The sequence below is a fragment of the Prinia subflava genome, chromosome 5, assembly GCF_021018805.1.
Source record: "Prinia subflava isolate CZ2003 ecotype Zambia chromosome 5, Cam_Psub_1.2, whole genome shotgun sequence".
NCBI classification, from domain to species: domain Eukaryota; kingdom Metazoa; phylum Chordata; class Aves; order Passeriformes; family Cisticolidae; genus Prinia; species Prinia subflava.
This window is the reverse complement of record NC_086251.1, coordinates 19,227,072-19,250,436: the sequence shown is the minus strand read 5'-3', so window position 1 is coordinate 19,250,436 and position 23,365 is coordinate 19,227,072. Positions and strand designations below refer to the sequence as shown.

Genomic DNA, 23,365 nt, shown 5'->3' with positions numbered 1-23,365 from the left:
TTTCACCATTTAAAAACCCCCAGTATTTAGCCCAAATAATATTTCAGAAAAATAAGTAGACTAAGCAAAGAATCTCAGTCTGCTACTACCTGTGCTATTATGCCTCCTAGTTTTTGAAGCCAGCTGAAAAGATGCACACTGAATAACAATGAAGAGCCCAAGGCAGGCATTTGGGTAGGTTTTGTTTGGTTGATTTTCTTGCTGGTGGTGCTGTTTTTAAATGTAAATTACAAAGTTTTAAATACCCCTGGGCCAGGGCACGCCATAACAGTTGTAAGACACTAAAAATATCAAAACCAGTATCTTTGTACACATTACATCGATCACATTTTCGGGCTGAGATCTGCCATCTTAGGAGTTTTATATCCTGCTTGCATTGCAACAGGTCAATAAAAGTCTAACAGCACTGAGGCTGTAAAAGAAAATGAAAACATGAATTCCTAAAGAGTTAATGGGAGAAAAAAAAAGTCCTTGTGAGCAAAATTCACTGCTAAGCAGCTATTACAAATCGATACTCTTTAAAAACAAAAGTAACCAAGCAGCACAACAGAAGCTCTAAACAAAAAGCAGACCTTGGACAGACTTGTGGGTTACTTTAGTTCTTCAGAGATGCTCCAGTGTCTTCCCCCCATGGCTGGTTTTAAACCTTAACTCCAGACTTTCAAGGCAGAAACGAAGGAGGGGCAGGGTGAAAAAGAGACTAACATCAAATGATAATTTCACAGCACTTGCACCAATTCTGTCCCTAAACTGAACTGCACTTCGCTACACCAAAGAAACGAGCTGGAACAAAGCAGAGCAAAAGTCAAAGCTCCAGCAAAGCTATGATGTAAATGTATAAGCCACTAACAGTCCATCCAGTCCAGCAGCCAGAAGCACCAGACCCAAGAGAGCACATAAAATCCACTTTCTGCTCTTACTGTGTATGTAAGCACAGTAGCTGCAAGCTTCACCACCAAGCTTTCTAGGCAGAACTTAATTAAATGCAATTCAACTGCAGTCAACAAGTCACTGGGTTTTGGCATATAAATTACCACACTGAATCAGGGCTTAAATGGTGCTTCCCTCCTATCAGAAGAAAGGGACTGAAAACCACCTTGCAAAACCAATCAGATTTTGAAGTTGGCAAACTGCACCCCAGTGGGGTTTTTTGTTGGCTTTGTTTTTGGGTGGGTTTTTGTTGGGTGGTTTGGGGTTTTTTGGGGTTTTTTTGTTTTTGTTTTTGTTTTTGTTTTTGGTTGGTTGGTTTGTTTTCTTTTCCCTGCTTAACTAACTTTAAAATTCCAGGTGCAGGAGCAAAACCAGGATGAAGACCATATTTCTCCTCAGTTTTAAAGCTGCAAGTCATTTCTTATTTCCTGATGCTTCATGTCTCCTGTCATCGTTTTCACAAAGATTAGAAATCAGGGCTGTGCCCTCCAAGAGCAGCCGATCAGCCATCTGAGCTGGAAGGTATCACAGACATAATAAAAAGCAGCCAACATTGCCCAAACACTTTTTCCATCTCCCAAAATGCAGCACAGTTGCCAAACCTTACATAACCTGCTTACACAAAAGGGGCCAGTTGTACAGATGATATAAATCAGTACAAACTTCTCCAATTTCAACAATGCTCTTGAACTTATACAAGCCCATGGCACAAAACAGGAGTTTACAGGAAATTGCTATGAGGTTTAGATTCCTGCACATTTATAACTTACTTCCCCATCCCACCTTTAAAGCTAGAAAAACTCCACTGTGAAATTAAATATCCCCAACGGTTTACAGAAGAAAAGAATGTCTATCTTGCATAGCATTAAGCTGCAAATTGCTTACTCAAATTACATTTTTTTTTCTTTTTTTTTCAAGAACTGAATTTTGAGACCTGGATATTCTTGACAAAATCATGAAATCAAACCCAAAAATATGCCACAGCAGGCAATCATAACAACTAACCACACAGTATTCAAAAACGTATACAAAGCAAACAAACCCCTTGAGAACCAGCCTTCTCCACAACAGTTTTCCTACAATGTCTTTTATTCTGATTTATTCTTTTAAAATGCACACTATAAGATGCCCGTAATGATCTCTGTGGTCCTTTGATCAGCTCACACCAGCATGTCCATGTCTCTGTCCTGCTGAGGGGCCCAGAACTGGGCACAGCCCTTCCAGGGCCATTTCACCAGCACTGAGCAGACAGGGAGGTTCTCGATCTGATGGAAGCACTCCTCCTGATGAGGCCCAGGAGTGCTGTGGCTTTCTTGACAGCAAAGGCACACTGCTCTCTCATACTCAGCCCACTGACCCCAGGTCCCCTTCTTGTTTCACAAAATGGGATTTATTTTAGGAATGGGAAAAATAGTCCAAACCTCACTACATTCAACCCATTTTAGGACACACCACAGATGCTCAAAATTCAGGGTATACTCGTAGGAAAAAGTGCAAAATGAACTGGTGAACTCTCCACCAGCTTGTGAGTTAGACCCAGTCACAACTTAACTACATCTACCTGAAGCTAAACCTAGATTTCTTCTTCTCTCTATAAGGAAACACTGAATTAAAACATACTGGCAAGTCAAAAAAACCTGTATCTACATGTTGTACTGACTTAATGGAAGATGGGGTGCAGCAAATGTATTGAACCACAGTACCCCAACTGTGTAAGTCAGGTGCTGGTGGCTCTCTTACCCACAGATCTCACAATTGCTCTTAAACATTTAGCTCTCAAACATTTAGCATTTTACATTTCACTGTGCTGGTGCACTTTAACTCAGTGTTTAGGGAAAGGTACACTCCAGCTACAGACAGGAATTTGCCAAGGCATGCAACTTAAGCATGTTTGTTTGCATCCTTGCAATTGCAAACACAGCAACAAACAAAACCCTGAGAACACCTCAGCAGGTTATGCAGAAAAATTCTTACTCCAGCTTACACTAATGCTTAATTTTACATGGAAAAAAAAAAACAAACAACAAACAAATTAGAAACATGTCTTGAGTTAAACCAAAGCAACTCATTCATGACAAACAGAAGAGTGCCTGTCCAGCCAGGCCAACACGTTGTATATGCCATGATCTCCACATTGTACAGCTATAAAATGCACCCAATTAAGTCATCTAATCAAAGAGCTTCCATCACCTCTTTGGTCCCAGAGCATTCCTGACTTCACCCAAGAAACCACTGCAACACACAGTGACACGCTGACCACTAAAGCCATCCTGTTGTTCCTTCTGTCCCTCGAGAAATGGTGCAGAAATTTAGAAGATGAGAATACAATTCCCAAACTCAGTAAGACTAAATGTGTACAGGGGAAAGGAATATCAGACTCCAGGATGCAGGATGGGAGGAATCACAGAATCTGTAACAAAAGAGTGCAAACAGGGGAGGGAGTTCAATGGGCATTTTAAGAAGTCTACACGTTTCCACCTCTTTTCCATGCAATTTTGGGGGGTAAAGGAGAAGTAAATCACTTTTTTTTCCATCATCTCTGAACAGGCAGGTCTGCCCTCAAATGAAGCAAAAGGTCTTTGAACAATAGTCATATCTATGAGCAGGAAAAGGGAGAAATAAGCAGAGGAGACTAATGAACTATTTAAAGAAAGGCTGTCACCATCAAGGACAATCGTCTGAAAATTAGAGTAAATAACAATTCCCACAAAAACTTCAAGTTTCTTATGCATGAGACTGTTTGCAGCTATTTGGAGACACATACCAAAAGCTTTCCAAGTCCCAGAAATTACAGCCATACCAAGATACTGGATATGACTGTGAACCAATTTTACAGTTGAGTACTTTCCTTTCATTTTAAGATAATAATCGTGCTACTCATATATTACAGAGTTTCAAATAACTAACCAAAAGCTTCAAAATAATTTTATACTTGCAATTAATTACTAACTAGAAGCACACAGGATATAAACTAATCTCTAGCTTTCAGGCAGCAATAAGCATGTTTCACTCAAAACTTGGGCATCTTCTGCATTTTAACCAAGCAACCACGAGTTAGGGTTTCTAAAAAGTACAGTCCTTACTCAGAGGATGTTTCTTGCTTTTCTCCTCCACCACTTGCAACAGTCACAAGTTTTTCTTTAGTATTCCCTCTCAACTATTCCAAAGGACATTAAGACCAGAAGATACAATGTTTAAAAGATGTCATCACTGACACTTGTATCAGAAGCCTCAGTCTACTGCAGCTCACACATATCCCAATATTTTAACACAGCAGGCCAATATGCTTAACCTTTAGTAGCAGCCATGCTGCTGTGTGGGACCAAAGTCCTGGTGAATCACTGCAGCTTCAAGTACTGACACAAACATAGTTGTGGCTTAGAACAGCTCCAGGTCTGGTTCATGGCTTTGCTGTGACACTGAGGAAACACTGGATTAACAACTAGGCATGTCTGAGGCTTTTAATTTTAGACTCTGAACTGAAAGGTTTCTAATTGTGATAGCTGTCCCTTCTATAACCATTTTTTAATATCCCATTTGGTGCATTTATCACCTAATCCTTTCTTCAGTGCCAAATACACTTAAGGTCAATGACAGCCACTGCTTGCAGATTTTGGCTAATTTGCCATAAGCAACCTGAGGCAATGGCTAAGCTAGGCTATGGCACACACTCCCTTAATGCTGTTCAGACATGATTAGACTTGTTTTAATCTCTAAACTAATACCCATTCTGCAGAATGCCAAAACAGATGGTTTATTTTTAGTACTCTGATTTTTTTTTCTTATTGCTGCATTCTAATTTGTATCTTATTTCCTTCCCCTGAAGCTTTGCTATTCCAAAAGGGGAAGATGCTCCATAAATGAAGTCAGCTTCTGTGGTGGTCCACTGGCACCAGCACTGCCTCTGCCCAACAGCCCACACCACGCCATGGAAGGCCTTTTAAGAATTAAAATGAGGAGGAAATGTAGACAGTAGTTTGCAGCTTTCCTTCAGTCAGTCAAACCAGTTCAAAGGTCCTTATTCTCCTCTTTCACAAACACCATTTCTACAGATCCCACAGAGTTAGCAGGCCAGCTCAGGTGTGGCAAAATCAACAACCCCAGCGACTACACCAAGCAATGACCGTGGTTATACCTGCACCAAAAAACCCACAAGACAGCACACCTTTTCTTGAGGCAAGCAATTTTTACCTTTCCTTAAAATAATCATTTCACAGACATTTCACAGATGTCTCATTTAGCTCTTTGTGCTTCAGCAAGCAGAGAGGGCAGAAATTTCTCAAGCATTACTGTCTGCTAAGCGAGCCAAGCTACAGAAAATACAGCCTGAATTTGGACAGTAAGCTCACTGCTTACTGCAGGCAGTACAGCAGCCACCACACAAGTAGGAACAAATTCAAGATTTATATTAACCAAAGTAAATATCTCTAATACTTTGTAGACTTTAATAATGTGAACTAACTACTTCATTAAACACTAAGTGAAAATCAGATATGAGGATTATGGATATGCTACAGATCCTCAGAATCACAGCCCTGTGTTACATGGAGAAGGCAGCAAGCCTTCAGATTTTTATGTTATAGATTTAATGACCCTTGTCAACACACATTCTAGGGTGTTCAGATTTAAGACCTTCGCTACAGGACTGAGAATTAAATCATTTGTTTTGGCTACTCATTCATGCATTCTTTTGAAGATTTCTTTTCAGGAAACTGAAGTTTGCTTGCCATGACATGTGATAAAAACTTGTTTTTCAAATACATTCCTCCTCCTTCAGACAAGGTTCATGATACTTAAGTTTTGCACTACATCGCAGGGAATTTGAGCTACCTCTTTGAGCTGGGCTTGAGTAAAATCTTCACATAAAATAAATACAGTTTTGTTAGAAGTTGCAATACTGAAAACATGTAAAAACTTATGCAACGGCTGCAAGCTCAAAGTCAATAACCAACACTACTGAATCCCCCATCAGCAGTCTACCTATCAAGAATAATAATAAACAAATGCTATGTTCTACAAAAACAATACCAAGAATTCTAGCCAAATGTCCTCCATTATTTAAACTCACCTTAATATAACCTACAGCAGGACTGGGATCCTAATGTTCAAAACAAAGCATCAGCAAATATGCAGAAAAATGTTTTGTACCTTCCTCTGTCTTCTTACTTTAGCCTTCATTTCAGGCAAGAATAATTAGATTATTATATATTCTGCTTCCTTTAATTCCTAGACTATACAGTGGGTGCAGCAAGAAAGTTTTAATGTGTATGGGAAAGAATGATGTTACATATGAAGCTGTGTCCTGTTAAGTAAGATACTTTTTCAGACTATCAGAAGACCCTGTACAATTAATTATTTTCACTAGCTCTGCGAAGAAGAGAGACCCACAGATAAGCTTTAAGACTCACAGCTTGCCTTAAAAAATGAAATTTTAGGAATGTACTGAACAATGTTAGGTGAGAGGAATCTCTCTTTCTCAGTCATAACCTTGAGATAATCCTGCCTTTAAAGAAGGAAGATAGGCTGAGTGTGCAAAAGATGCAGCTCTTTAAAAATGTCACTACACCACAATCATCTGACTTACTACTTAGGGAGCCCATCAGAACATCTGAAAAATCATACTCCTGAATGTCAACTGGAAATCACAGAAAAACAGGCTTCAAAAGGAAACTCCAGAAGTCAACTTAGCCCCTCTCCCATGTCCTAAGGCTTGGTCATTACACCTCTGATGTTCCTGAGAAACTGTATAGTCAAGATGTTCTTCTCTATTCTCTCAAACTAGTCTCCGTCTTGAAGAATTGCACTCCAAATGGAATTAAAGCTACTTATTAAGCAAATGCCACTCTGGGCATGACACCCCACTGCAAACACCACAACACAGTCCTCCATCCACCTCTGCAGAACAGCCTCACTAAAGCTAGAAGACAAAAGAAGGTGTCACCATTCTGGACAACAACATGTTATTTTCTCAAGACAGAGAAATTAGATTTGTTTGATTTGGAGCATCCCAGACAAACCCATGTTTGGGTACTAATAGTATCAGCTACGGATTTGCAAACTGCTTATTTGTACCATTTTGCTTCTGGAAACTGACATTGACTAATGAAGTTTTCTTCCTCTTTTTCTAAGATTCCCACCCACACTTCTCTAGTAGAAACTGCTAAAAGGACAAAATCACATCTGTGGAATAGAAATTCTTCCAAACTGAAAGCAAATGACCAGCCAGTGACAGATTGCATCAACCTGTTTTAAGAATCCTAGTCTGAACTTCATCAGATTTCATGATCCAGGAAAAAACCCCACAAACTTACTCAGGTGCTCTGACCTAATACAGTTCTGACAGTTGTAGGAACAGTATTAGCCACCTGATTTCAAAAAATTATTAAATTATTCTTTTCTTCTACTGTCACCCACTTCTCTTTCCCTGAGACTATCTGGAACAAGGAACATATGGTTCTATGGGAGCTCAACCCCAGAGCCTGCTGTGCCAAAATCAAATGTCACGATCATTATTTCACAGATGCACCTAGGAAGTATTTCAGAAATACCAGGTGAAATGAAGTGGTTGTAAAAAGCAAACCTGAATGTTTCACTCCACAAATATACGTGATGTCTGATTTTTCAAATTTTCTTCTAAGTTTAATATATTAGTTTCTCAGGCAAACCTGTCTTTGATTCAACACTTAAGGAATCAGTCAAAAGGCAAGGAACTGCATCCACTTACAAGAAGTAAACCCGGCACTGGTGCATTATGCCAAGTGCCATACCACTCTCTGTAATCCACCTCACCATGAAAGACTCAATTTAACATCATATTATCTCTTCAAATGTACTACTGAACTCTACATCTAATTAATCAACATGAATTAATTCTGCATAGATTATTTGCTGTCAGGATACAACAGGATTCCTGTTAATTTATTTAAAACACCTCTATACAACAATCTGCTGTGGGGAGAATTCCTTCACATAAAGGCATCTGTAAAGAAGGCAGGACTGACTGGATAAGGACCCCTCTGGAAAAGTCCTTTGGCCCAACAAAATCACTCCACTTCCCCTTCCACTGGTAATGGCTGTAGCTTTCCAACCATTATGTGAAGGATATAGGCAGCTCCAGCATTTGACGTGCCAACAAAACTAAGGATTTTGTTTCTTTGGGTACACACAGTTTCATTTAGCCTTTGCGTGGCCTTTATGTATTAATCATAAATGTACCTATAACTCCTCACATTCATCTGGAAAATCTTATATAGGAAACACTGCAAAAACAAACCAAAGTTCCAATTTGAGGCATGGTAGATGCTGACATGGCGATCCAAAGTTGTCCTCTGTTGCTCAGTTTCCATTTTCACTTCTTGCACATTCAAAGCAGGTAGTTTCTCAAGAAACTACCCATCTCCCAGAGCAGGATAAAACACCAAATACTTTATTTTTATGGTTTACACTAAGCCCTTGCATTACCTCAGCATCATTTTGCAGAGGACAGACTCAGTGAAAATACCAGTTAATGCCAGATTTTCCCACAGATGAGAATCCTACCTACGCATACCCTAGAAAAAGATAAAGTGATCTCCGAGAAAGTATTGAGAAAATGGCAGCAGATCAGTGGCAAACCAGCTCACTTGTGTGGCTCTGTGCACACAAGAGAAATACACTTCAGTTCTCTTTCCTTGTTTTCATAAGGGTCCACCTAGCACTGCACATCTTCAGTCATCACTGCAGTAAATTCTAGGCCCAAAGGACACAGCACCAGCACTGCTTGTGCACAGGGGAGAGCAAACAGCACATGTGAAACCCTGGGGAGGATTGAAGAGCGATGGAGGAACCATACACATACACGAGTATTTTTAAGAGCACTAGAAGCAATACATGCAGCCTGCACTCTTACTACTTCTCAACATGGTCACTTTACAGCATTGAGAATCCACAGTTTCACCTGGATTCTTTCCCTTGCTGGCACAAACACAACTATTCAACATCATCACTTAAAAATATCCTGATTTGGTTTACCAGAGCATATCAAGTGAGAATTCCTGTTTCAACACATGCAGACTTGCACATGTTGCTGTCTGCATTAAATAGACATCACATATAAAATCAAAGTTAACTTACCAGAGAAGGTAACTGAGAAAATAATAATAATAAAAGAATGCTTGGAAAATTAATTACTTTTCCAAAGTGCAACGGGATAAGCCAGGTAATTATACTGGTTGAATATTTGGCTTGGCACCTAAGAACCAGCCGTATTTTTCTTTTTGGCTCAAGGCCTGGGCTGCCATTTTCTGCCACAAAATATTTAAGCTCGAACACATGTTCAGTTACAGATCTTGAGAAAAATACCTCAGGAAAATGTAAAGTAAAACAAAAGGCTATGTGTTCCTTTTCTTTTTAGAACTAAAAACTCAACATAAATCACCCCCATATCCATTTAAGTATTTAAGCTAAATTAATATTTACCCATGAGCCGGATCCAAAGCTATTGCCCTGGGCTGATCAAGGTCTTGCCAGAAGAGGACTTTTCTAGATGTTCCATTGAGATTAGCTACTTCTATCCTATTGGTTTCTGAATCCGTCCAATAAAGCTTTTTCCCAATCCAATCACACGCCAGGCCGTCCGGGGAAACCAGACCAGAAATGATGACATTCTGCACCACATTCCCAGTTTGGTTAATGTAAGTTTGCTTGATGGCTTCTTCACTCACATCTGTCCAGAAAACGATGCCTTGTGAGTACTGGAAGTCCACGGCGGCGGCATCCTCCAAGCCGCTGACCACCACAGTGGACTCCAGCTTCGTGCCCCCCGCGTCCACGAGCCGCACGTCCCGCCGGTTGGCAAACAGCAGAAAGGGAGATGCTGCAGGGGGAGAAAATGAAAGCACGTTAGCATGACAGGCACCTACAGATGTTCAGGAGCTGACCATGTACGTGGCAGAGGAGGATTTCTCCTCCCAGACCGGCAGGGCAGGGAGTATAGAAGTATCCAAAAGTCTCTTCCTTCCCTATGTCAGACAGAGGTGTAAACCAGAGATGGAAGAGCAGGCCCAATTCTTTATCTATGGGATGTGAACAGCATCTTCCACATAGTTAGGAGTTCAGATCAAGACCTTTCAACAACACCTTCTGTCTGTTGTTCTAACAAAGGACAAACTAGAACAAATAAAGTCTTCATGGTTTAAAAGCTTAGTTCAACCAGCTGAATTGGTAACAACAAGCAGAAAGCAAGCTCTGACGCCTTTAAGTAGCAGGCTGAAAGCTAACAGCACTAGACACAACACCCTGAAATGCTCCTACCAAGCACACTCCCAAGGGCAAAAACTGGTAAGAGTTTCAGAACTCCTGTCTTCTCTCCTGCACCACAGCAAGAGAAATTCAAGACCGAGTTTGAATGCAGACAATGACATGGGTTGTGGGTGTTTGTGAAGAATGCTGTTAGCTGAAAGAGGCAGCAAGAGCAAAAGGACAAAGGCTTCTCAGCTTCCCCAATCTCATCCCAATTTTTCTAACTCAAGCAGTAGCTGCTGGAGTTCTACACCAGTCACCTGCTGACTCCCAGCTTCACGTACAACCACTTCATTCAATGTGCTGCCTCCAGTGCACAGTCAGCACAGGCCCAATCACTTACTACTCAAGGAACAACACAAAGAATAGAACAGCATGCATTGTACCTCCTATGGTTCAAGCCTGTCAAATAAATACCTTTCGTTATAAATTAATGTTACTGCATGTAATATATAAGAGTTACTCCTTGATGCTGTCTGTCAGATTCAATTCCTCCTGCACTTTTTTAAAAAGAAGATAGTTTATAGAGTGTCTGAATTGCAGGTCTGCAGTGCTGGCAGCCCTGTCAGATGCTATTGCCTTTCTCGTGAATTCTGGCTCTGGCTACATTCTCACTGGACAGCCTGTGCCTCTGCACATCCCTGACAACAGCTGACGTGTTTATGTGCAGGCCAAGGACCTCAGTCAGAATGTATACCTCAACTTCAGATGAACTCAAAAACATGCATAAAAATTTAGAATTTTTATTATCATTCACCATGGTCTTCTTTTTCCCCCTAAGTCAGAAAAGAGATTGTTTTATTTTGCTTTTTGAAGGAAGAGTATGTTGATGCAATTTACATCACCCGATGTTTTTAGTGAGGCTCTTGGACAGTAAGGAGAACCAATTGTTATCATTAATGTTTCACTGAAGATGTAGTATCTTTGTTCTCTACTATACTTAATTTAAGAAAGTTTATACAGCTTGAGGAGAATTACTTGTTAAGAAATGAAGTCTCAGTATCCCATCTATTTAATTTTGCTGGCTTGCCAAGTCCTTCTCTCAGTCGTCTTTAAAAACACTAGGAATAGTATCAGGAAAGTCCAACAGGTTAGTTATTGCAAACAGACAAAAAAGGTTTAAAATACCAAGTCCTTGTTTTCTTCTCTGCAGCTCATTGGTTCCTCAGAGCCATGTCTGTTTTAAGTGGCACTGTATCAAACCATTTGAACACTTGGGCAGTTTCATGTTAGAAGGCTTTAAGTCACAAATTCTTTGGGGCAGAGACCTTCTCAAGTTCTGCACACCACCTCACAAAACCAGCCCCACATCCAGTCGAAGATTAAAACTGTAAAAAGCCCATGTAGAATTTTTTAAAAAATATTTTCCAAAAAACATGTCTGGAGGAATCTGAACAGATGGATTTTCATCTAGACATCTCCATGCTGAAGGCATTATTAATGCTACTACAAAGGAAAAACAAACCTGAAGTATCAAGTCCAATCAACAGCATAGGAACTCGACAGCTTCTTAAACTAAAGATCAGACATGAGAAGTGTCTAATCCAATCAACATCAACATTATCCCAGCTCCCCATCCCTTTCAAGGGATCTCTTCCCCGCTGATGTACCCAGTGGGGCAGCAGCACGCAGATAACGTGTTAACCACCGTGTTCTCTGTCACTTCTGCTCTTCAGAGATGCCCTGATGGAGCTGCAGCCGCATTGTGCTGGCCATGGGCACCCAGCAGGGAAATCACACTGCCCTGCCTGCTGCTGTGTTAGAACTCCCTGCACTGCACACCCACCTAAACTGACTGATTACTGAAAACAGCCAGGCTTCATCCCCCTTTGAGAACAGGTAAATATTCCTCTTCCTTTGGAAAAAGACAAAAGGAGAAGGCAGAACTCTGATTCTGAAAACTATATTCACTTCTCTGCTCCTCCCCACCAGCCTATTTTTTGATTCCAAATTTTATTTTAAAAAATGGTTACAGCGCCCTTTTAGAGCGATACTGGTTGGGAAAACAAACAAATAAGCAAGCAAACAAACTAGAAAAAGAAAAAAAATTCAACAAAAACAGTGATCTTCTCTACAGTAATTCTTGCCTGAAATGCTGCTGAAGAAACTCCATGTCTCATATAAATAAAGAAATAAAGAAAAGTCAGGAAAGTACTGAAATGCTCTGCTTTCACTGTCTTGTATTTATCACTTCAGGTCAGAATGTAATGGCTCATGAGCAGGCAAAGTTAGTTCTGGTAACTCTGCAGCTTCCACTAAATGCACTTTCCAGGATGTCCCAAGAAAAGCTCGCAGAACTTTTCAAATTTTCAGCTTTCCCAGTTAGTAAGCAATAAATCTGAAACAGGCAACCAAGACAGCAAATGTGTTTCTAGAAAGATAGACACATAGCATTTAGTTTCATAAAATTACTAAACTCAGCAGTTTAGCAACTCAAAATATACATTCATACTCCACAAAATGACAACCAACAGAGTTTTTAAGGCATGAGGATGAGAAACAAACCTCAAAAAGCATCAAAACCAATGGCATTGACAAAACACCTGATTTGCTGTGCCATCAATAAACCATGCTAGAGATTCAAGGTCATCCTACTCATACATGGTACAAGTTTATTTTGAATCCCACATGAAAGTAGAATCAAAAGTTCATTTCCAAGAATATGAAGACCAATCTCCTTCCAAATTGTGCTGTCCTCTCAGTCCTGAACTGGGCTTGATGGTCCACAAAATACTCCTATCCTTGATGCATTTAATTCTGTACTGCACAGCTCTTGAGAAGGCAAACTGGAAGGTAAGTTAACAGGAGTTTCTGAGGAGAGGCATAGGGGAGACCCAAAAAAAGCAGCAAGAACTGACTACCGTTAACCTTCAAATGAGCTTTTTTGTTTCACAGGAGGAAATATCCTTTCCTTGAGAAGTTATTCCATGGTTAGAAGGTTAAGAGAATCATAACTGAGTTTTATGCTCTATTTTGATCAGCAATACTCTTGACAACTGCAAAAAGGGAAGCACCAGTTTCTATTTTGAAAAAAATAGAAGAATAAACAGTGAAAGGATGAATACTGAATGTGGAGGATAAACTGTTTATATCCAGTCTTTCACCACCCAATTGAAACAACATTTTAATGCAGTCACAAAAAAAAGTATTCTTTTTCAGTAAAATTAGAACAGTTCATATTTTTCCATAATAGGCAATATTTAAAGTGTCTGTACGTAGCTGCAGCTCACAGTCTTTGGGCAAAAAAGAACCTGAAATCCCACAAATTTTCAAATAAACAGATAACAGCCTGAACTATACAAAGTTACAGAATTTCTGCTTGCAGCAATTCTACAATCTTACTTGGATCGTGCAGTACTTGATCAAAACCACTTCATTCTAGAAAGACATATTATTTCTGTGCAAAACCTCACCAATTTTCCTGTGGTTTTCTGCTAACTGGAAAACACACCCTTGACTTGACGATGTAGTGAGCTATCTACACAGAAGCCTATTGTACAACTGTGTGAAAACAGAGCTTCTCATCAGTCTGTTAACTGCAGAAAAGGAATACTCCTGATCAGGCAGGGTAGGAATCAAGCAAGGGTTCAACTTCCAGCTTTGCCTTTGATCTTTTAAATGCTCATTCCTTGTCTGTGGCAAATTACTAAATTTTACTTGTTTCACCTGCATCAGGGAAGTTGTTTTGTGCAGACATAACTTAAGACTAGAGGATTTGTACACTTTTGTATACTTTATTTGCTTGACCACTATAAAGTGTCAGTTTCTGAATTCAATCATTAAATTTCATTGTTTTAATTGTGCCCATTTAGAGCACAATTGAATTGTATTAAGTGCTTCAGGGGTGCCTGTTAGCCCCAGTAAACTCACACGAAACAAACAACTAAAAAGTGCACTATATGATCTTCACTATTAGTTTCAGTAATAGCTTTCTAAAAACCAGTTTGACAAGCCCCAACATACATATTAAGACTAAGATGATCATGAATGATAATCAATAGTGCATTTGTCATCAGTGGTTGGTTTTTTGCAAAGCTGCAACAGTTCTAAGACAAGCTGAGCAAGAGTTTTAAAAAGTTGTATTTATACTACTGCTTCATACTTTTTGACATGCCTACATTTTGTCTCCTTCCCCTTAAAGCCAAAATAGAAAGAAATGAGAATACTGAGGCACATGCATGATTTCTACCCTTGGAAGCACCAGAAGCACAGAACAAACACAAATTCTATGTATAGCACAGGAGAAAAGCCTAACTTACAAGTTCTTAAACCAGTTAACTAGGCTGAAGTTCATGGAAAGGTTTTAACTGTGATTTTAAGAAAAGCAACTGAGGATCTTGGGAATCTGGCACACAACATAAAATGACGGTCTCATTTTAATAAGCATACAAGCGAAAATAGCCATCCAAAATTACAGCATGTGCACCAACTTATATTTTAAATATTATTTCAATCCTTAACAGGACAATTGCAATGGAGACCTCTGTGGTTAAGCCATCTGTATGGCTGGACAGAGAGAATAGCATAATTTTTGCAGCAGTCAATGTCCCAAACCACAAAAACATTTATTACCAAAGAGAAAAAAACACCCCACACACCCCTACCACAGGCATGCAAGATGGTAAAAAACAAACATGTCAAAACTCTTGCACCCAAGGCTGCACCATGTTACGGAAACTCTTAGGGAGGATACGGAATGAGCATGCCTCAGCTCTCTACACTAAAAATAGCTGCTATGCAGAAACAAGACTGTGTACATAGGGTCCTAACAGCCATAATTAATTGGAGAAACCACTTCTACAACACAAAGTGATCCCTCTTGTCCAGCTCTAACTCTCTGGAGCACAAGGAGGCTTAGACCTTGCATGTCATAGAATCACAGAATGGTTTGGGTTGGAAGAGACCTTAAAGATCATCTATTTTCAATTCCCCCTGCCATGGGCAGGGAGACCTTTGAATAGGTCACTCAAAGCCCCATCCAGTCTGGCCTGGAACACTGACAAGGATGGGGCTTCCCACAGCTTCTCTGGTTGTAGGTCTCACCACTTTCCCAGTAAAGACATTTCTGCTTAATATCCCATCTAAACCCACTCTCTTTCAGTTTGAAGCCATTCCTCTTTGTCCTGTCACTACATGTTCTTGTAAAAAGTCTCTCTCCATTTTCCTTGTAGGCCCTTTCAGGTACAACCAGGTCAACTCAATGCCTGTTTTCTCCATGCTGAACAACCCAAATTTTCACTGCCTTTCCTTGTAGGAGAAAGTCCCTTTAATCATCTTGCTGCCCTCCCTCTGGACTCTCCAGCAGGTCGATGTCCTTCCAGTGCTGGGAAATCATCAATGTCAAAAGATAAGAGTCACTGCTGATCTTCCTGTACTAACTGCACATACTCAACCCAAGTTCCAGCTTGCCAGGTAAAGTCCTCTGAAGACTAAAGTCCTCTGAGGGCTATGGCTGTCATCCTCAAAACACATTATTGAAAATAAAGTGAATCCCCGGTGTAATAACTAAATTATAAAATATTCTTGCTCCAACACAGAGGTAAGTAATAGGAGTTTTAGGGCACAAGACCAAAAAAAAAATCAGGACTCCTTGGTTTCAGTCCCACACCCTTCTTCTCCCTTAGCAAAGAACTTGAGCAGAAACCTCAGCCCAGCAATTTGTAAAAATCATTCCTCCTACTACAAACATACCCTTCCTTCTGCTATTTATTATCTCAAAGGGCTGCAGTGAAGCCACTCATGCTCAAGTAAGGCACTTGAAGATATTCCAACATAAGGCTCAGTGATGCACTCAGCTTTTCATTCCTGAATGGCTAAGACTCCTCTGTGAGCTCTCAGTGATGGCTGGTTTATAGCACTACTTGAAGAGGAAAATACACTCCTTCTTCAAATTACACCCCATTCCTCTAACCCTCCTGTTCAATCCATTTGATAGGAATTTTGCTTTCCAAACCATGAGGTGTTCTGGTTATCAAATAAGGAGGATTCATTTCCATTTTATCTTAGATTTTAAATAGAATCAAGGTCTGAAAATTCAGGATGAGTTTAATATGCTAACAATATCATCCATTTACACACATTGCACTCGGCAATTTTTGCAAACTTTCCTCTTTACCAGCCTATAGTTTAAATTATTCACACGGCCACACCAGGTATACACCAGTGTGCAGTAATCCAGTCCACACTAGTATCCCATATTATAAAATGCATTTGGTAGCAGTTTTGTTTATACATGCCAAGCATTATCTTGAGTATCACTGTGGAATACCAGAGGACACACAGGATCTCAGTGCTCAGATCTATTTGCTGTCAGGCTATGGTAGATGCAAGGCTGTTCATCCACTAGTGCACCTACAAGAAGTGACATGGCTTTAGCCACAAATGTATTTGGAAGCAGGTTACGTAAATAAATTACGCAAGTTTAAAGGACATCTGGTTTAGCAACAGCAAGCTGGAAAGGGTCCACAGAAAGTATATAAAAAAGGTTTATGTGGGTCTAGAAAACATACAAAGCTTGTTCTCATCAAGAAGAGGAGCTGGGAAGGCTGTGAGATAAAAATATAGTAAACCAACAGACCAATCAGCAAACACTTTCATGAGAGGCTGAAGTTCAGTTTTTCTTAGCCAGTGGAGACAGGACACCCTGAAAAACTAGATCAGGTTAGGCTTTGTGGCTTTCATTGATGGGGAAGAGAATGCAGACACAATGCAGAGGAACATGTTCTGAAGATACTGGAGCACACTACAGAAGCTACAAAACTGCTTGCAAAAGGTGACTTTAATAGCAGTTGGATAGCCATTCCCTAGTATGGTTTTGGTACAGTTAATTCCTGCCTCAAGAAAGGAGTCTTCCTTTTTTATGTGTCTTGAAATTTAAAAGGCTCAGTGGACTGAACTCCCCATATTGCTTCACTGAAAATCTTGACCAAGGGGGTCTGGGACTGATTGTGTTTATGCAAGGTTTCACACAAAATAGCTTTGAACTTCCCAGTAACTCACACCACTGTTTCTGCTGCCCTCCCGAAACAGGGAACTTTATCAAATAGTAATGTTAAAATATTGTTAAATAACCTTCGAGCTACTTTTGTTTTATTTTTTAAATAAACAAGCATCAATTCTTTTGAAGAGCTTGTTATATTTTCGCATTACATAGGGTTCCCACACACACAATAATGATGGGGTTTTAGGAGGATGAGAGTTACTTCAGACCACTGGTTTTGTTTGGCAGCCTAGTTTTTAAATAATAATGTTAGCAGTAACAACAAAATATAGCACTGATTATATACCATTTCATCTCCACAGTTCATTTCCCTCGGTCTAGAGATGCGAAAGTATTTCTCTGACAAGCATGCTCTGAAGAACTCCAGCAAAGGTGCTTTACACAAATATCAAATTTAGGATTTGCTCTGTGTAGCCGGGTGGCAATTACAGATTTTTAAAATCTCCAACAACATGCCCTGAACTTTTTCATTCTTCTTCTGTCCAGTTTCTAGCTATATTATCTACTTCAAGTAAAAAAAAAAAAAAAGTCAAAAAGCCAAATTATTTGATTCAGTGAGCGTACTTCAGTGCAACTGCATCTCTGCAGATCCTGGAAGCAAGCTACACGTGTTCAAGACCACTTTTATGTGGACACATTCTTTTAAAGGGAGGTTTCTCAAACTTGCTCTCTCTTCACAAGACCACCCATTAAGCCACACCAAACAAATGCCTCTCCTGGTGCACCAGGCAATGCCTCTGTCAGACTTCCCTTAGTCGTGCTGTAGCAAATACTGAAACTGGTTACATAGGACAGCATATTTCATCTTCTAATACAGCTTCAGCAGCCGGAAAGGATGACAGCCAAGCCCATGTGAGCTGACAACACTGCAAGGACCACCAAGCAGCATACAGAACATATTTAAAGATCCACTGAAAAACTAAACTAAACCCAAAATATCAGCTGTGATTCAGGGACACATCAACTTACAATGAGATACTCATCACATAAGACTGGCACTTTAAACATTTAGAGAAGAATATGATTCATTAGAGCATAAAGCAATTTTTATTTGGTCTGTATTGTTAGAGGAAATTTCTAAACATTATTGCAAAAGTGGATCTTGGCAATCCCTCTCTGTGCAACGCACAACTGGTGCTCAGCCAAACAGTTTCAAAGATTGCAGCCTCATGCAATCCTGACTAGCTAATGTTAAGCAGATAAAATCTCTGCAGTCTGAACCCCCACATCTTCCTGACCTCAGGAAAGTTCTCACCCGAGCTCTTACAGAGGTTAAAATATACATGTGATTTTCCCAAAAGCAGTGTACTGTTCACAACCACTTGTTTGTTCTTCTGAGGCTTCTGCTGCAATTTGCTATTCAAGAACCACAGCGCACATGACAGCTTAAATACAAATATACCATCTACTGGGGATTAGGGAATTGGCTTCAGACAGACACCACCAACAAGCTCTGGAAACTAGCACTTTGAAAATGGCTGCTAAACTGAGCATTCTCCAGTCTCTCAAATCAGCTTTTACCTTTGGTGCTGGTTGGAGATTAGAACCTGCACTGAACTCCAGGGGAGCTTCAGCTGACAATTTCCATCAAACTTCAGTGATGATGGTCAAAGCTCCCAAGATACACTGAAAACCCCACTCTAAATGAAGACAGTAAACCCCACAAGAAAGGTGAAAACTTCCCTTCTCTAAGAACAAGCAGGCAGCAGTACTTCACAGGTCCGCATTGAGAGGTTTGATTCCAACGCGGTGCTGAAACAGAGGAACTGGAGAGCACAGACCCATCCCAGACACATGAGTGATCCACTGGCACCACAGGCAGCCTCCAGTCCTCCCCTGTGTTAAATCAGGAACAGTGTGACACAAGGAAGGCTGTCACAGATCCCACACACCACCTGCTACTTCAAGATGTACCAAGCAACTCCTGCAGACCCATCACAGGCTGCTGCACTGGCTGCTCACTCCTCCAGCTGCACACAGCTATAGTCTTTGTGCTGCTGCCCCTAAGAGTGAAATGCTGTATAAGCATTTACAATTTATAACCCTGGGCCAAGAAAACTAATGGTATGGGTAACCTTTAATGACAAATTACTTGCACTCAAGGAAGAGGAGTAATGCTTTACAGTGTTTCTCATGCAAAAGCCCCTAGTGCCCCTACCTCTGCCAGAAGCTCAGTTCAGAAGTCTCTGACAACTACATTCTGAGGCAAATCATTCAGCAAGTCACTGAGAAGATATCATCATAGAAACAGAGATTCTTATCACAGGCACATTCACTTCAACAGCGGGTTCGTTACTTTGTCAGTGAGGTTTCACATTTTGATTAAGGATTCTTTAAAGTACAAACTTGCATTTTGCCTAATACCATTAAGCTTCAATTCCATACCAGTGTTCACCATATTCCACACAGGACTCAACAACAGTTTTCTTTGTGAGAATTAATATGGCACTCTGCTTGTACCCACAACAGTGGGAAACAGCCTGTCCACTGAGATTTCTGATATTTTCTGATTTTAAAATAAGCAGAAATGGCACTGAAGTAGTCTCTTACACAATTCTGCTGTTGGGCTTTGCCAAAATGGGTAAGTGCAGGAGGCAGTGCTTAAAAATAGGGTTGGGGGATGTGACACGAAAAAAAAAATACTTGGATGTTTCACATTCTATGATGCAGAGTACACGGCAACAATTTTCTTGTTGTTATTCTAAATGCAATAGGCGTGGATTTCCCCCTGCCCCCATGATATGCTCAACAATTTTAAAACTGTAGAGGAAACTGAAGATTTGTCCTACTTCTGCATAAACTGATTTAGAAGAATGCAGACAAAAGGGTGACTTCCTTGAACATCTAAACATGACTTTTTCTGGGAATAACAGTTCAGGTCAATCCCTGAATGGAAAAAAACCCTGCAGTGTCCCCTTTTTAGATTCTGGATGTCAGTGGGAGCAAGGTTCTTTTCTGTTGTTTTTTCTTTTTCAGTATTCCTCCTTGGTTTGGCAGACAGCTGTCTGGCCAATAATAGTAGATTACACAGTGATGAGGGTTCCAAACTTTTAATGGATAAAATAGTGGTTCTATATAATTTGGAAAATTTGGCTTGCAAACTTTATCCAGGACTTGAACAAATACAGGCTTGACAAAGGTATGCTTGTTTCTGATCTGAATTGTTTCCAATTTTTAGTTCCAGTTCCAGATGTTAACTCCAAAAAATACAACTCTTTAGAAAGCTGAAAAAAAGATATTTTACTTCTATTTCCACCAAAGGTACAATATGTACTGTATTTGTAAATTGCAGAGAAAGAGACTCAGAAATAGCATGTGCTGGACTCAGCTGCTAACAAATATTACTCACTGGAACAAAAATGCAGTCAAGTCTCAAATGTAGGTTCTACAATTTGTCGTGGTTTTCTTCTAACAGTTAAGAATACTCCCAAATAAAACCACCTTGTTAAATGTAACCTGCTACATGATACTGAGCTTTAGAGGGTGTAAGGTTAAGAGAAGTTTTTAGTGCCAAGCTGCAGACATGACTTCTGGTTTTTGTGCAGACTGTGTTCCAGTCGTATATTCAAGACTTAGTTTTTGTGAGAGCTTGTTAGGAAGGAGGGAAGAAAGAGGATGAGGTGAAAAAGGTTATTTCAGATAATGAAATCTGTAACCTTGTGCTTGTACTTATACCACTGGTAATACTTAATTTACCACCTCAAAGGCAGCAAATAAACAGAACAACCTGTTCCAAGCTTTGCAAATCACTCCTTGCAGAAGATGACTCTGCTTTAGCCAAGAACACTGATGCAACTAAATCAATTCCTTATGGCTCCTTTTATCTTTTTAAGGTCAGTATTTGTCATGCAAGGTATCTGGAATGTTTGTACCAATGGAACAACTAAAAGGATGATCTTCTGCAGTTTAGCTGAAGAAACAAAGAATGATCATCTATGTTATTTGTTTCTCCACAATGTAGAATTTAAGGACATTTCCAGAAAACACAGTTCTCCGCTCAAATGCTCCAGAATAAAAGAGTCTCCACATTTGGAGAAGTGTTGATAATATTCTAAAGAAAGCAGACTGCATTAGCTCTGCACCCGAATTTACAGACTGGTAGTTTGGGAAACATGTTTTAGAATTCAGCCCCAGAATGCCTCATTTGGTTTTTGGAAAAGGTTTTGATCTAGACAATTATTTTAAAAATTAATAATTTTAAAAATTAAGAAAATCTGAGAGGCAATGGAAGTTTGGGGCTTTAAAGGTAAGTTACACAGGAGCTGTTTAACATTTTTGTTTTGTTGTTTTTACATTTAATTACTGCTCTGTATCATCTCAAGTTTATTAAGTGGTCACTCTCCTTGGTGCCTGCTGAATTCTGGTGTTTGCAGAATTGCATGACATACATTTATTGATAGTGTGATATACAATCAAGAATAAAGAACCCAAAAAGGAGACTAAAAACAATGTTAAAGAAGTGCTGGCATGTTGCACCAAGGGAAGGCTAGAGAACTGCAAAAAAAAACCAGAAACTGTGCAAACCAAACTGCAGCTACACTGTGTTAGGAGGGATCTTGATTTAAATATGCCCTTTGCATTGGGCTGGGTCAGATGGGTTTTGTTCTACTGTCTGATTGAATTGGCCACCCATTCCTGCCCCTCCCCAGTGGCATGTCACTCCCCATCCCCCAGCCTGCCACTGCACCACAGAAGTTTTGGTGTCCTGAAATCTGCCCATACAGCTGCTTTCCTTGAGCTGATCCTGCCAAAAGGATCTTGGTTTTAAAAGGCATACTGATTTTAGAAAAAGCTGTCAGGCAACTTCTTTGCCCAGCTCAGCTGCAGACAGAATATTGCAGACAGACCTGCAGAGCACCTTCTGTTGTGCTGCCGTGTCTTGTCCCACAGTGCTCAGGGGAAGGAACTTTAGAAGAAGTTTTGTGCTTACAAAAAGTAATACATTGGTATGCACAGGTCTGCTGTACTCTTATGCTTTAGGCATAAACCTAGCCACGTACAAACTCCCAAACTAAAGATTTTTAAATATTTCCATGTAGAGCTATGAGAAATTAGCTATTTTTCAAGTTAGTCTTCTTTGCCTCTTGAGATTTTCACGTGAAAAATCTCAATAACATCTTAGTGGAAAGAATAAGAAAATTAACTGCATAAGAAGTTAACTGCACTGCATAGGCAAGAGAAGCTGCCACAATGTTGTTGAACACTCTGGTATTACAGAAACACAAAGCAGGAAAGGTCCTAAAAAAGCATGGTGCACCTCAACTTTGACAGCAGGTTAAAGAAAGAGCTAAAAAATAAAAAGAAAAAAATATATTCTTTTCTTCCCAGGTCATTGTGAGACTTAATTCTTCCTTTAACTTCTACACGTGATTTCCCCACCTGTATAAACAGCCAAGCCTAATTATTGTTTTAACCCAACACATATCTGCCTTTCCCAAACAAGAAAGGAAATTAATGTCAGGAAAAACCTGAAATTTATTATAAAGGAGGGTGAAGGGGGGGGTTGGATCAGAAGAAAGTCAATTTTGTCCCTGCACAGAAACGAGGTGGGGAAAAAAAAAAAGGAAAACAACAAACTTTACACAACATGAACTGTGGTCATTCATACTATGGAGACACCTCTGAGCCAGAATTGTGGTTTGCACCCTGAAAGACTCACTATGGACACACTGGGAAGGACTGTCACAGCTGACAACCTCGCTGTCTAACAACACAAGGCAAAGAATGAAAGAAACCCACAGAGGACCAGGATTAAGGGTCAGGCAGTGCACGGCACAACCAAGGCAAGAGCCCAGCATGCTAACCAGGACCATGGCAGACCCACTGCCAGTGTTTCTTTCCAGAAAAGAGTGACTTACATATTTTCATACCTCAAGCTACCTTGCAATCCCTTTTTTTTTTTTTTTTTAAAGGCACAGATTTTACTACGATGAATGGTTTAGGAATGATCTCAGCCACTCCAAATCTCCCATTCCTTTAGCAGCCTAGACAAGGTGAATTGCAAATAAGAAACAGGATTTCTGATAAACAACAATAGGATTTCTTCAGAAGGAAGGGAACAAGCCTGTTAGCATTACACAGTATCATGGAAGGGCAGAACAAAACGCATTTGTTTATACTATAACAAAACTAACACAAGCAATGTGTGGCCATGAG

The 23,365-nt window shown here is 40.0% G+C and overlaps 1 protein-coding gene across 2 annotated transcripts in view; it reads right to left on the bottom strand.

Moving 5' to 3' along the window:
- LRP5 (LDL receptor related protein 5) overlaps positions 1 to 23,365 on the bottom strand; it is a 145,413-nt gene that overhangs the window by 94,865 nt on the left and 27,183 nt on the right. The window contains exon 2 of one of the 2 annotated variants that reach the window (XM_063398289.1): positions 9,388 to 9,784. In XM_063398289.1, the coding sequence (XP_063254359.1) occupies positions 9,388 to 9,784 (397 nt within the window). The remainder of the gene's footprint in view (positions 1 to 9,387; positions 9,785 to 23,365) is intronic. The other variant, XM_063398290.1, reaches the window with a different exon arrangement.